Source organism: Lucilia sericata, unplaced genomic scaffold, assembly GCF_015586225.1.
Source record: "Lucilia sericata isolate MDLA Ls3-8-SP2 unplaced genomic scaffold, ASM1558622v1 Contig000823F_arrow, whole genome shotgun sequence".
In the NCBI taxonomy this organism is placed as follows: Eukaryota; Metazoa; Arthropoda; class Insecta; order Diptera; family Calliphoridae; genus Lucilia; species Lucilia sericata.
This window is the reverse complement of record NW_023994815.1, coordinates 35,001-50,623: the sequence shown is the minus strand read 5'-3', so window position 1 is coordinate 50,623 and position 15,623 is coordinate 35,001. Positions and strand designations below refer to the sequence as shown.

Here is a 15,623-nt window from a genome sequence, read left to right as displayed (position 1 = left end):
TTTATTGGGAATATGAGAACATATCTTGGGGTAATATGTTTATCTACAACATTTGGTATACGATACCATTTTAAAATTTATTACACCATAACCTTTTTGTCAAGACCCATCATAAATCATTCCTATTATACGACTTCTTTGAAAGTTGGTTAGAGCTTAATATTTTTCGATTAATGGAGTTCAAATATATTTTCAGAATTCATTTAGATTTGAAAATGTAATTTGTTGTCGTATTTATGCATTAAAAATTCATCCATGTATAAACCATCTCTAAATGCGTTACTTGACAAACTTTATTGATTTCACTATATGCTTTGTGGTCTGAAATCAAATTTTTTCAAAAATATTTTGTTCAAAAATTGATCTCAACTAACTGAATATTGATTACGATGTTTAATAACTACAATTTGGCATAGTTTCACTAATTTAGGACGTCCTAACGGGATTAATTTTAAAAAAATGATAAGCGCTTACGCCAAACGTTTATCATTTTTGAATAATTTATCATGTTTAGTTTTTATGAGAGATTTTAAAACATTTGACTTCATGAAGTATTCAAATATTCTTTTAATGAAATTAGCTTGAGATTTTTAATTTTTCTTTTCGCGATATTTTCATAATTTTGAAGATATTTGAACAGATTTAATTTTCGTCAATTCTACCATTTTCTTTCAGGATTTTAATGAAATAATTGTCAACTGTGCTTAAAATTGCTTCAAATCATTTAAATATAAGAGTTCTCTTTAATCTTTTTAATATTTACAACGAATAATGGAAATTAATCTAACTTAGTTTAGAAAATATACAGTACTCCTATTTTTTTGAACAGTCGTAATCGTATATGGATTTCGAAAAAAGTGAATAACAAAAAAACTAATGAAGCTATATACAAAATTTCTTTTGTTTTTTTATTTTAAACACTTAACAAACAAATATCGAGAAAAAAATATTGAATTTCCGTAAATGTTTCTTTTTAAAAATAAGCTGCACAATTATTTTTAAGTCTCACTCCTATTTTTTTGAACGCAGCTGTATATTCTGAAACTGATTTGAAAATACGTTAAAATTGCTGAAATTTTCAAAATTATTTTTTAAAATTTCTAAGTTCAAAATGAGAAGTGTAAAAAACAAAAATTTTGTTTTTCGAACTTAAAAATCTCATATTCTAAAACTGAAAATACAAAAAATTCAACAAAATTTTTAAAAATATGAATTTCCAAATTGTTCTGAAATAAAATATGAATCAATGCAATTTATAGATATTTTCAAAAGTTTTAAACATTTTTAAGAATCTTCAAAAGAGTCGTAAACATGTTTCGAACATAACTTCGAATATTTGAATTTATAGCATTATATTCCACCACTTTAAGCCTCTTAGTGAAATGGAAACTATTTCCAAAATTCAGTGACAAATTTTGTCAAAACTAAATGCTCCCCATACCTCTCAATAGTTCTGCTCTCTCACTCGCATCGACACATGCAATCAAAACTAGACGACTTACAACAAGAGTTGTTAAAGGTTGGTCTGAAAATTAACATTAGCAAAACTGAATCACTGCAAATAAAATCATTCAACGATAAAGCCTTTACTATTAACGGCCAAAACATAGGCAGCTTCTCATAATTGGGTAAATTCCTTTCAACCAAAGGGGGAGCTGAACAGGACACCCTAAGTGGCATACAGAAGTCCCGCACGGCTTTTGTCAAACTGCAAAGTATATGTCACTACAACTAAATTCCGAATATTTAACGCATGCGTGAGTGCTTCTCTATGGCTCAGAGATATGTCGAGCCACAGAAGAAATGAGGATAAAACTTCAGAGTTTTATAAACCGCTATCTTAGAAATATTCTCCGTAGATGGTGGCCCAAAACAATACCAAACGAAGAACTATGGAGAATTACCCACCAGCAGAGCATCAATGCCGAAATAAGTCAAAGGAAATATGGTTGGATTGAACACACTAATCCACGGTATACTTAACAAGGTACCAGCAGTTGAGAGAAACCGCACGATTGTCAAGTTTTTTTATATGGAGTTTGGTAAACGTGCGGTTTAAGCCTGTATACAAGTCAAGGTATAAAAAATTGTAAACAATGATCAGCTGGGCTAGTGATGTCACCTTGTATTCAGTACACCCTGCACTAATTATTCTGCATTTCGATTACATTTAAGCATTCGGATACTCACTGAACGAAGGTATTCCAACAAAAAACAGAATCGTAGGAAAAACAAGAATCAATTCTATATTGTTTCAATGCTTTACGTTTACGATACAATCGTAGATGCGTATTGACAAATTCTTATTTTAGTGACGAAGCGTCGACTCATAATACAAACATCAGCACAATAACTAAGTTGTCAAACGTAGAAAATTTCGATTCGAATTAAAATGCAGAATAGGGGTGAAAAACGTTTGTAAATAAGAGTTTAAACGATGAAAAGGTCAGTTTCAGGTAAGAAATCCTAAATTAGCAGGAATCCAATTGCTTCGTTTTCTTATCTTAAGAACAAGTTGTTAAGTAATTTATTTTAAAAATAACTCTCAGTGGGGCGCCTCATATTAAAAATCAACAACAGTTTAAAACAAACTGTCTTTCTGGGATAAAATAAGAAAAACCTTTTTCTACCAAACACATTTTTATTTTGTGTATATATTTTTTATTTTTTTGTATTGTTTTTTATTTAAATGTATTTATTATAATTAATTTCGCGTCTTTCAATACAACTATTTATTGTATTATGAATTAAAAAAAAAAACTTAAATGAAATAATAAAAAACTAATAATCTTCAAAGATTTTTTTGTTGTTTTCAAAAAAACTAAATAAAGCAGCCACCGTGGCAAGATCTTATAACATAAAGCAAAGATATAAAACTAATGGAAAAAAATAAACAAATATAAATAATAATAAAAAAGAATTACCTTTAAAAATCTTGAATAATTTTAGTTGTACATATTTTGAAGTTTTAAAACGCTTGAGTCTTGAGAATAATTAGGAAGTAGGTATGCAGTTGATTGTGGTTGATTAAAGTAGAATTTGTAGTAGATTAACTTAAATGATTTTGCATAATTTTAATGAATATTTTGGTTAGTTTATTGTTTATTATTTAATTTGTTAGTTTTTCTTATTATTTTTTGTTTGTTTTTGTTTTGTTCATTTAACACTAATGACGACGAAATAGAACTTTGTGTAGGGCATCGATATCAATTTCTAAAGGAGTTTTATTCGATGAGTGTAGACTGCAAAGAAAGAAGAAAGAGAACATAGACTACATTAAGTATTTGTTAAATGTTATAAGCATACAACCTGAGGCTCACCTTGACGAGCGTATGGCGGGTGCTGTTGGTTTGTTAGAGGCTCTAGGATTAACTAATAAACATTTCATAGGTTGACCATCCAGCTGACGATTGTGATAAGTATCTACAGCCTTTTCGGCATCGGCTAATGACTTGTAAATGACTTCGGCTACACCAGGCCGTACAATGCGTGAATCATAAAGTTCACCGATGTCTTCAAATAGTTCTTTAATGTCAGACTGATTGACACTGGTGTGTAAATTGCTGACAACTATGCGATAACCAGTGGATGAGGTAAACATACCCGAACCACCTCCGCCGCCACCCATAGAAGAGGAAATGGATGATGACGATGAAGGTTTAAGGGGATTTGAGAAAATGCCCATTGAAGCATGTGGATCAGGAGCACGCTCTAAACGTGAACGCATTTCATAAGATAAATGTGAGGTTTGTTCAGGTAGATAACGTCTGGAATATGAATCTGGACTACGTTCCCTTATGGAGCTGGAGCGTAAAATGCCTTTAGCCGGTGGTGCTGGTAAGTCGGGAGACATGCGACGTTCATGTCGTGTTGAATAGGGAACTTCATACACATCGAAGGGATCAAAATGTTCATTGGAAGTTGAACCCCAAGAATTTAAGCGTCTGGGAGCTGGTGGTGCCAATTCATAGGCCATATCGTTTTGTACAGTACGACTTAGCCTCGAAGCAGCGGCATATTCCTCTGTAAAGGATAAAGAGTTATAAAGCTGGTGTCGCCTATACTATTCCTATAGCCAAAGAATACTATCTAAATGTATTTGTAACAATTTTGTTTTAAATATTTTCTTTTCAATGGTTATTTCTTGATAGTACTCTATTTTCAACTAGCCCATTATAATTACCGATTTGTTGGCGTCTTTCGTCCCTGCTATGCCACCCAAAATACTCACCCTCTTCCATTTTCTCCATATTATCGTAGTCAACATAACCCCGTGGTATATCAAAATGATTTTCATGCCGCCTGTTGGTTATAGACGGTAATGAAGAAGTCTTATAATTGGAACTTTTTGTTTTTAAGCCTCCAGCTGGTATAACTTTACTAACGCCAACCGTTCTTCGGCCCCCAGAACCACCTCCGCCACCACCACCACTACTTACAGATCCACTGCCCATTTTACTGTATTTATATGTGGTTAATTCCTGCCTTTGCATTAACTTCTGCCGTACATCACCATTATTTCTTGTGATTTCAGCCAACTTATCACGAGCATCTCGAATTTTAGCCCGATTTTTTTGTATAATCTTGAGACGAGCATCGGTGATACGTCTGGCCTCCTTAAATACCGGCTTGTTTAGGGTCTTCCTAAGAGGCAGTGCTACTGGCTTCTTGATGCCACTAAAAAAATAAGAAAAGTTTACATTTTTCCACCACTTGTCTCACTTTCGATTTCTTTTCAACGCCATTTTCTTATTGTTTCCTTTTCATCATCATTTGTACTTACAATTTTTTTGAGGGCGCTTGTGTTATTTTTTTACTTTTAATTATATCATCTAAACTCATATCCATCCTGGCGTAGGTTTATTTTTATTGTTGTGGTGGTTTTTATTTATTATTTTATTAAATACATTCACAATTTTCTTTAGTTTGTTGGCAAAAACTACTCGATTTCTAAGGATTATGAAAAAAGTAGCGGTGCTTGCGGTCTTTTTTTTTCTTTTGATAATTATTATAATGAAGTTGGCTGTAGTTTGTTTATAATAGAGTTGCCAGATGTGAGAGATTAATTGCCAGAGCGTTATCGTAAATGTTATGACATAATTATTTGATGATACTCACCAATTCATAGTTTTTGGTGGATACTACGATAAATAATGTCGATTCTTGTTTAAACTCATATGAAGAACTTTTTATTCTGAATAAAAACGTCCAAAAAATTCGGCACCATTCTAGTTAGAGTTAAATATGACTTAAAATTTGGATTTTCTAACTATACAACAAAAGCCCAAAAATACTCCCTTTTTAAATATACATTTTGTTTAATTAAAGATATTAACAAAAATTCTTTGCTGGAAATTTTAAATTTTTCCATAATTTCAAATTAATATCAGTTTGATAGTTTATTTCTAAAATTTCATCTATGTGGCAACATATTTTTTATTAAACTAGACTGGCTATAATTAATGCCGATAAGGCAGTGTATACCAAATGGCAACACAGGACAAATAGAATGACGTAAATTTCAAGCATATTTGCTTTCTTGTTATATATATGAAAAGAAAAGCTTTAAAAAAATTAATTGTAGAATTATTTATATTATTTTCCACTATCATTTTGCAATTTCTACTAAAAATAAACAATTATTTACCAAAAACAACTATTGTATTGAAATAACATAATGTGGCAACTTTACACTTTAGATTTTATTTCAAAGTTGTCAGCACTGCTTTATGTAAACTTCACTTCACAGTTCTTCATTTATTTTGTAAATTGCTGTGAAAGAGTGAAAAACAATTTTTTGGAAGTGAAAATTTCAACAAATTTAATAAGATTTTTCTATAATTACTTTAAGAAAACAAAACATTAAAGCAATGGCTGTTTAAATTAATGAAAATTTTACGCAAACATAAAGTGTGAAACTGAAAAAAAAGGCATTTGCAAAAAGTCAAAAATAAAGGGAAAAAAATCTCAAAGAGAAAGTGTCTAAAGAAAGAAGAGAGTGAAAATATAAAAATAAATAATAGTCTTTAACAAAATAAATGCAAAAATTCAAAAGGAAAAGAAAAAATTAATTGCAAAATTTTCTTTTGTTAAATAATACAATTTAATGGGCAATGCTAAATCAAGGAATTATAATAAATCCAATAAAATTGAAAAACAAATTTCCAGGAATTTAAAATCAACTAAATTGACAACAACAGCAACAACGTATAGAAAAGAGGATAATAATAGTAACGTTGGTGGGACGACAACAATAACTACTACAGCAACTACTACAACTAATGCTGCTAATAGTACTGTGGGAGGTCCATGGTACGAGGAGGTTGGAAATAAAACAACAGCTAGTTCTAACAAAGCACTAAAAGATCCCCAACAACTAGCAATACAACAACAGCAACAACACTATAAACACAAAGCAGCTGATAATTCAGCTGCCTCAGCAGTAGCAGAGCAGCAACGTTTAAAACAGGTAACGTCAGCTTATTTGTTTGTGTTTTTATCTTGTTTTTTTTTTTTTTTTTCTTTATTTGTCACAAACAATAACAAAATTGGGTTGCGTTTTTAGGAAGATTGATAAAATAATTGTGAGGAGTGTAGAAAAATGGGGTTAAAAATGCAGTTGTCACAGTCAGTCACTAAATAATGCCATAAATATAAAAAAATAATACATAAAACACAAACAACAGCAATAAGCTAAGTGCAAATAAGTAAATGGTCAGTAAACCTTAACACTCGCAGCTTTTGTTTGTTTTTTGCTTTTTCTTTTTACATTGTTACTGCCAAGTATAATAACAATAACCCTTGTAAAAAGAAGTTACTACGTTTTAAAGGGAGTTGGGTGAAGTTTAAGAAACGTCAAGAGTTTATTGGCTTCAATAAATTTAACCTCACTTTATACGCCTCAAGCTAAATAAGTAAAACAATGCCGCAACAACACCCCTCCGCCACAACAACATATAATCATACATATTACTTTACTCAGTTTTTTTCTTTTTAATTTTTTTCTATTTGTTTTTGTTTGTTCAACTTTATTTTTGTTGGTATTGCTGTAGAATTTTGTTTTCAACGTGAAAGATTTTCTGTTTTTTTTTTTTGGTTTGAATAATAAATTTGTATGATTTCGTACATAGTTATGTTTCTGCGTAGTATGTACAGGTATGTGAAACAGAGAGAAATCATCGCCATCATCATCACCAACACCACCCTATATGTTAATCTTATAACAATGTCATTTAAAGCGACATTGTTGGGTATGAGGTGGCAGGGAATTTCAAAGGTCTTTGTTAGGTTTTAATCCTTGTTAATAGGTATTCATGTGTGTGTTTTATATAGAGTTAGTATTTGCAAATAGGTATGGGAATAAGTCGAATAATAAGTACCTACTACATTGGAAAAACAGTTATTTATTACTATTTTGCTGCTGCTTATTGCTGATAGTATTAATTAGTAAGTCATTAGGATAACTACGTGCTACCAATTTTAATAATTTTTAAAGAAAAACTTTTGTTTGGGTTGTCATTCGGTGAGTTTTTGCTTAAATTTGTGCACTAATTTTAAAATACTTAATAACCTAAACTAATATTCATATGAGTTTTGTAAAATATTTGGTATTAGCCTCTTGATTAATAAGAAAACTAATAAGAACTAGTTTCCATTTTTTATTAAAAAATCATTGAATTACTTATTAAACTTAAACAAATTCTTAATAGTTTGCAAAATCTTTTAATAAACCCCAATAGGAAACATAAACTGCTATGAATTATCAACTTTGTTTAAATTTTTTATTAAAAGAGGTTCAATTTGAAAAATTATTAATAATTTTTTAGGTTTTTTTTTTTAACAAAAATCGAATAATATTAAGAATTATTAAATGTGTTACAATTTTTTATTAAATATTATTTAATTACCCATTTAAATTAATATTTTGTATTCATTTCAGTTGAATTGTAATATATTCTATTATTTTTTCCTTTTGTATAGTGATTTAAATTCGTTTTATATCAACATCTTTTTGATAAATATCTACTGTTTGTTTTCTTTTTATGTTTTTGTTAGAATAAGAGTAATGGTGCGCAAAAATATTTTAACACATTTGTTCATACACAATTTCTTTATAAAATGTATAATAAACATATTACAAAAAGAAAGAGTATTTAGACCATCATCAAGACCGACTCTATAATACCATACACCGTTAATAAGCCATTGACTAGTTTATTGACTACTATAGGCACCATTCTGTTAACTAGTCGATGAACTGTTGCATGAACTAGTCAAAAGTCAATAGACTTGTTAAGTTTATTAACTATTCTATGGACTCATCTAATGACAGGTCTATTTACTAGTTTATGCATCTTAATAATAAGCCATTAATAGAAGAAATAGATTAGGACTTAAATTAAAACATTGGAAAGCAATCAACAAAGAGACTTTTCTGAATTTTATCTCAAGTTAAAGTATTGAAGTATTGTCCTTTTTGATGTAGGGAATCATTTGTATCGATAACAAACAGTTTGGAAAAGGGTTAGTCTTATTCATTGACTTTTAGTTTGATTGCAAATTTTTATATAAACAGACAGATGTATGATAATATGATTAAAAAATTTATTCTTAAAAATTAATGTTACAAATAGCAACATAAATGCATTATACCTTTCCTATAAAGGTATAGTACTTAAACATGCATAAACTCTTGTCATAATGTCGAAAAAATCATTAATTTTTTTTGAATTTTTTTCTTGATACAAAACAACATCTAATCTTTTTAAATGCTATTTACTTATTTTTGTTTAACATTTCTTTGAACAACAAAAATTTTCAGCCCCATTCAGGAAAATAAAGACAATAAAAATTAGAATTTAAACAAAAGTTTCTGGAATCTTATTAGAGATTAATAAAGGGCAAAATTATTCTAGAATATAAATAAAATATAATATAAAGGGAATACAATTTGAAAAAGAAAATGTTATCTTTACATACAAATAACTCTTGTATGAAGACTTTGATTAACGAAATAAATTTCATACAAAAACTTTATAATTTAATAAACGCACTAGTTAGTCTTCTTAATGTACTTATTTCTCAAATTTACAAAAAAAAAAAAAAACAAGTTTAATTTGTTAAAATTTGTTTACAAAAAAAGACAATTAAGTTCAATTACAGAAAATTCTCTAGAATTGTTACGGCATTATATTCTTAGTAGTATGTTTCTTTTGGATTTTTTTTTTACAATTCATTTTAATTATAATGAGTGGGAGAGTACATGACCTCAGCTATTATATGTATATGTAATGTTAGTTTTAATGATGCTCTAACACTTTTTTTGTACTATATTTTGTATAAATTAACTAAGCTGTTGGTTTATTTATTTTGTTACTCATTTGTTTACTCACTGACTGACTTTTTTTCTGTTTGTTTGTTTGAGCAATAATACTCTTAACAACATAGAGAACTAATAATATAATAACATTATTTAAAATAATGTTGTGTTTAATTTAGAATATTTTGCTTTGCAAAATTTTATTTTTTGTTATTCATTTAATTACAGAATTCTAGACAATCTAGTTATATTAGTTTCAATTAATACTATTTTAGAACTAGTTTTTTTTCATAAAACAATAGTAAGTTATAGTAATTTGCAAGACTAGCTTATGCTACGGAGTAAATTTGTTTTTTTTTTCAAGAGAAATTAGGCCTTTTGAAAAAGCTTGTTATTACAACAAATTATACTTTTAAAGATCTGTTTTTAATATACAACAGTATGTAAACTATTTATATACAAAAGTCAAGAAACTTTTTATTACTAAAGCTAAAAATGAGTAAAGTGTTAATCTAGTATCAAAAATTAATGGTTTCTACATGAGAGGACCGAAACAAATTAGAATTTTATAAATAATTTATTCAATTAGAAATTCAATGAGTTCTACTTTTTACTCAGTTATTTTGTAAATCATGTCATTTCACTGTAAAACTTTACTAACTTTTACAAAGTAGTACTTTTATGTGTTAAAAGTACAAAATTATTTTCAGCTTTATTTAATCTTTTGACTAATTTACTAACTAATCTGTGGAATACTCTAGGACTGGACAATAGACTTGTCAAGTTTATTAACTACTCTATGGACTCATCTATTGACAGGTCGATTGTCTAGTTTATGTATCTATTAATTAACCTAAGGACTAGTCTATTAACTTGATTATGTACTAGTACATTGACTATTCTATAGGCTAGTCGATTCACTATTTGGTGGACTAATCGATTGACTATTCTATGAACTATTCTATTTATAAATCTACGGACTAGTCTTTTGAGTAGTCAATAGACTAGGGACAAATCTTGGTGACTAATTATTCCATTCTATGAACTAAATTTTGAATAATTTACTGACTAATCTATGGCCTACTCTAGGACTAGGCTATTGACTAGTTTATTGACTACTATATGCACCATTCTGTTAACTAGTCGATGAACTGTTGTATGAACTAGTCAAAAGTCAATAGACTTGTTAAGTTTATTAACTATTCTATGGACTCATCTATTGACAGGTCTATTTACTAGTTTATGCATTAATCTATTAACTACTCTATGGACTAGTCGACTAATTTGTTTATGAACTAGTACATTGACTATTCTATGGTGGACTAACCGATTGACTATTCTATGAACTATTTTATTTATAAATCTATGGACTAGTCTTTTGACTAGTCAATAGACTATGGACTACTACTAGGCAGATTAGACTAACTATTCCATTCTTTGAACTAGTCTATGGTCTTAGTCTTAAGTCTAATTTCTAAGATAATCTTTGTTCTAGTCTATGGACAAGACTATAGAGTAATATATTGAATAATGAGTAATAATGTTAGTAAAAAAGTATTTAATATATCGTGTTATATGCTTGGCTCAAATTGTTTTTCACAATTGTTTACGAAAATTTAGATTTTTGAAAATTTTTCAAAATTTAATATGTGTAATTAATCCCTTAAAACATTTGCTCTAAGAAATTATGAAATTTCAAAATATTTTTCTCAACATTGAATATAATTTTATTAAAAACTTTTAAAAATAATAAAAACTTAAATACATATTACCTTAATAAAATAATAGTATCAATAAAAACGAAACAACAAAGAAAGTTTTATACAAAACCGGTTATTTTTGCGTTTAAAAGAAATAGATCGAAGTCACTTAAATAGATAAAAAGTATGAGTAAACAACGTTAAATATACAAATTATTTTTACTACGCATAATATTTAAAAACCCTTAACAAATGTAAACTTTGATAACTTTTCAAAAACGAAAATATTTTACATAAACAAATTTCTACTTTTTCTATAAAAATTATTGCTTCTTTTAAGTTTTTTTTTGTTTTGTTCAATCTCTTACGATATAACTTATTTCATTGTACAACAAAATTTGTTATAATAGTTGTGTTTTGTTGCTATCAATGAGTGTTAACGCTTAAAGTTAGCAACAAAACGAACATTACCTGACTTGGCATCACTCCACAGAAGAAATCTGCTAAATCTTGAAAATATTTACATTTTCTTAAAAAAGGTTTTTTTATTTGATATTTTTTTTGATTTAAATTTTATTTTAAAATATTTTTTTATTGTTTGACATAAACACATTAATATTTGTATTTTTATTTTTGAATTGGTAGCACTTTTATCGACGTTAAAATTAACTTCTATAATTTTACACGTTAACTCCTAACGTTTATAAATTTTAAATTTATATGAAATTGCCTTTGAACGTTAGCAACAAAACACAACTAATATTAATCTTAGACCACAAAATGAGGTAAATAAATATTTTGTTTATATTTTTTTTTGCGTTTTAAATTTATGTATTTCTTTCATACGCTCTCTCAAGCAGCAGAAACTCTCACAAATCTTTACTATTTAACTCTTTGAGACTTAATTACGCACTTTGATAAAGTATATTCAAAACAAACATTTTTAAAGGTGTTTTTGTACGGAATCAATAATTATATAAACGATCGTTTAATGATTTATTATAATTTCTATAACAATATTAATGAGAACCATGAACTATTCCAATAACAAATTCTAATTGTTTGTTTTTAGAATAATACTAAATGATATTCTAAATACATACTTATTGCTGATATGACCTTGTCATTTTACAAAATGGTGTGTAAGTGAAAATTTAAAAAAAAAATTGTTATAAATATTTAGAAAAAGATTTGTTTTATTAGTAACTTATAGCGTTTGTTTTACTAGAGATTTTAAAATACACGTAGTAAAAATATATCCAATAGAAATTTGAATTTATTTTAGAAATTATTACAAAAAAAAAAAAAAAAATTATTTTCTCTACAATTTCCAATTTATGACAGAAATTTGAAATTTTATTAAAAATTTAAATTTTCACAATTCGAAATTTTACTACAGATTCTAAATTTAATCCGAAATTCAAAATTTTGTAGGCATTTCCTCTATAAGTTATAATTTACTTCAAAAAGTCAAGTTTTTATTAAAAAAAATTTTTTCTACAAATTGGATTTTTTGCCAGAAATTTTAATAGAAATTAGAACTTGCAATAGATTACGGCAATTTCTAATTTCCGCCAGAATTTCAAATTTTCATAAAATATATTAATTTTGGTGAAAAAAATTCAAAATTTTACCAGAAGTTTAAAATTCGAAATTTTACCAGATATTACAATTTTACTACAAATTCAAAATTTTACAATAAATTTCACTGGAATTTTTATTTCACCAAAAGTCGAATTTTCACTAGGAATTCAAAATGTTATTAGTTACTCGAAATTTCACTAGAAATTCAAAAATTTACGGAATTTTATAAAAATTTCGTAATTTTATAAAAAATTTGAAATTTCACCAAAAATTCGAAATTTTACTAAAACTTCGAAATTTTGTTAGATTCGAAATTTCACTTAGAATTCAAAATTTTAATAGAAATTTCTTTAGAGATTCGAAATTTCATTAAAAATTTAAATCTCTCAAGAAATTCGAAATTTCACAAAAAATTCAAAAATTGACGGAATTTTGAAGAATTTCGTAATATCATTAAAAATTTTAAATTTCAATAAAAATTCGAAATTTTACAAGAATTTCGCAATTTTATTAAAACTTCGAAATTTTACCAGAAATTTTGATCGATTCGAAATTTCACTAAGAATTCAAAATTTTAATAGAAATTTCGTTAGAGATTCAAAATTTCATTAAAAATTTAAATCTCTCAAGAAATTCGAACTTTCACTAAAACTAAACAAAATATTATTTGAATTCAAAATTTCAATAAAAATTCGAAATTTCACTACAAATTCGAAATTTCACTAAAAATTAAAATTTCATCAAAATTTGACTAAACTTTCAAGATTTTCGAAATTTTTAACCAGAAATTCATTACAAAATCCAAATTTCGAAAATTCGAAATTTTAGTACAAATTCGCTAGAATTCACAAGAATTTAGAAATTTTACTGGAAAAAATTTTTAGATGTTCGAAATTCCACTTATAATTTGAAATTTCGTTTTAGATTTGAAATTTCAAATTAAAATTTCTCAAGAAATTAAAAAAAAAAATTTTCATTAAACCTTCAAAATATCATTAGAATTTAAAATTTCACTACAAATTCGAAATTTTGCTAAAAATTCAAATTTCACCAAAAATTTAAAATTTCACTAAAAATTTGAAATTTCACTAAAAATTCGAAATTTTGCTAAAAATTCGAAATTTTTCTAAAAATTCAAATTTCACCAAAAATTTGAAATTTCACTAAAAATTCGAAATTTTGCTAAAAATTCAAATTTCACTAAAAATTCATATTTTACTAATATAATAATTCACTAATATTTCTAAAAATTCCAAATTTTATAAGAAATTCGAAATTTCGAAATTTCTCTAAAACTTTAAAATTTTGAAAAACTCAAAATTTTTCTAAAAGTTTAAAATTTTAGAAAATTCTAAATTTAAAGTTTAAAATTTTTAACAAAAATTCAAAAATTTCAAGATTTTCGAAATTTTTAACTAGAATTTCATTCAAAATTCCCAAATTTCTAAAATTCGAAATTTCATTACAAATTCGCTATAAATTTCATTAGCACTGTAATCACCAGAAATTGGACTTTTTATTAAAAGTTTGACTAGAAAATCCAAATTTTTACTTAAAAATCGAAAATTTAATTTTTTATTTAAAATTCAAATATTTTATTAAAAATTTTTAAAGTTATATTACTAAAAATACAAAATTTAAAATTTCACTAAAAATTCAAATTTTTACCAAAAATTTTAAATCTATATAAGTAATTAAAGAGTAATGTTTGAGCGTAATCGAAACTACTGTACGAAATGTGACCAAATTTCGTGAATATATTATATAGGGCGTAAGGAGTGTTCCTGTAAAGTTAAGTTGTTGTCCGATACATAGCAAATTAGTTTTTTAATAAAAATGTTCTGTTAAGATAATACAAATTTTTGATTCTTTACTCGGATTTGAAGTTTAATGTGAAAAAACTCGAACTAAATGCTATTGAAGTTGTTCTTGGATTTCTTAACCTTTAGAATTTTTATATGAAAATAGATATTTGTAAAAATTCTGTGATCGGTACGTTTACCCAAAGAAAGCAAATCTTAAGAAGTTACAAAAAACACCCAGCTTTTTACAGTTATATTAAATCGTTTTCAATTAAATAATTGAAAATTTTATTAAATTACAATTTAAAACCGGAAATTTTGTTACTTTTATTAAGCGCTTCATGACCTCAACATTTGTTCTATGAAACCCTAGATATTAGTTCATAATCATATATTGATTATTATTACATTAAATTACTTTTGGGATACTCAATCCAACGTTGTCCAATGTCTTATGGAAAATCAGATTATTCACTTTATATACAATTTGTATTCAAGTAAACACTTTGTTAGTAAGAAATAAAGATACGCAAACCCAAGCAAATATCGCCACACATGTTTGTAATTCAATAAATAAAGAATCCATTTAATCGTATTGTTGATTTTTTATTTGTAGTAGAAGAAAAATGATAAGATTTCTCAATATTATTTCATCAGACTGAGCGACGTTAGCAGTAGCAAGCAGTCACAGATAGATAATAGTTTTGTTTTAGGGGGTTTGCAAAAAAATCAAAATTTCAAATTCAACAAACTACAAACAACGTAATTTACCTCTAGGAAAGTGTGAATATGTCGTATGTCTAATTTCAATGTCTATATACCACTAGGTGTGTATGTCTGTCTGTCTGTCTGTCTATGAATGATGATATTGTTGTTATCATTATCATATTCATTTACTATGTCTGACTAGTTTTTTTATTTTATTGTTATTGTTGTTTTTATTAATTAAATGCGAGTAGTTTGTTTTTTTTTGCAAATATTTTTTTTTTTGCTTTTACAGCAAAAATTTTTGTTTTTTATTTTTGCTTTTATTTCCTTATACAATAGTTGTTTTTTTTTCAAAGTATGTATTTTGTTTTTATAATAAAACACATTATTTATACAATTTCATTTTATTTGTCGTCTATCGCGTAGTTTTTTTTATTATTTATTTATTTCACTTTTAAATTATTTCAAAACCAACACGTTTATTTATTTTTTTTCTTCTTTTTTATATTT

At 26.6% G+C, this 15,623-nt stretch overlaps 2 protein-coding genes across 5 annotated transcripts in view; one reads left to right on the top strand and one right to left on the bottom strand.

Annotated features, from left to right (window-relative positions):
- Positions 1–3,072: 3,072 nt before the first annotated feature.
- Positions 3,073–5,020, bottom strand: LOC119608344. 4 transcript variants are annotated; one of them, XM_037962729.1, is made up of 4 exons: positions 4,784–5,020; positions 4,184–4,677; positions 3,310–4,023; positions 3,073–3,242 (listed from the first exon to the last, which is right to left on the bottom strand). In XM_037962729.1, the coding sequence occupies exons 1-3, from the start codon at positions 4,846–4,848 to the stop codon at positions 3,317–3,319; spliced, it is 1,266 nt and encodes a 421-aa protein (XP_037818657.1). In that variant the 5' UTR covers positions 4,849–5,020; the 3' UTR covers positions 3,073–3,242; positions 3,310–3,316. The 4 variants fall into 4 exon arrangements, with proteins under 4 accessions (XP_037818657.1, XP_037818655.1, XP_037818658.1 ...); XM_037962727.1 differs by having other exon boundaries at positions 3,321–4,023; XM_037962730.1 differs by having other exon boundaries at positions 4,232–4,677.
- Positions 5,021–5,711: 691 nt separating this feature from the next.
- The window catches only part of LOC119608348 (serine/threonine-protein kinase S6KL), a 29,087-nt gene continuing 19,175 nt past the window's right edge, over positions 5,712–15,623 (top strand). Inside the window, exon 1 of the mRNA XM_037962736.1 lies at positions 5,712–6,469. Coding sequence (XP_037818664.1) covers positions 6,107–6,469 — 363 coding nt within the window. The 5' untranslated portion in view covers positions 5,712–6,106. The remainder of the gene's footprint in view (positions 6,470–15,623) is intronic.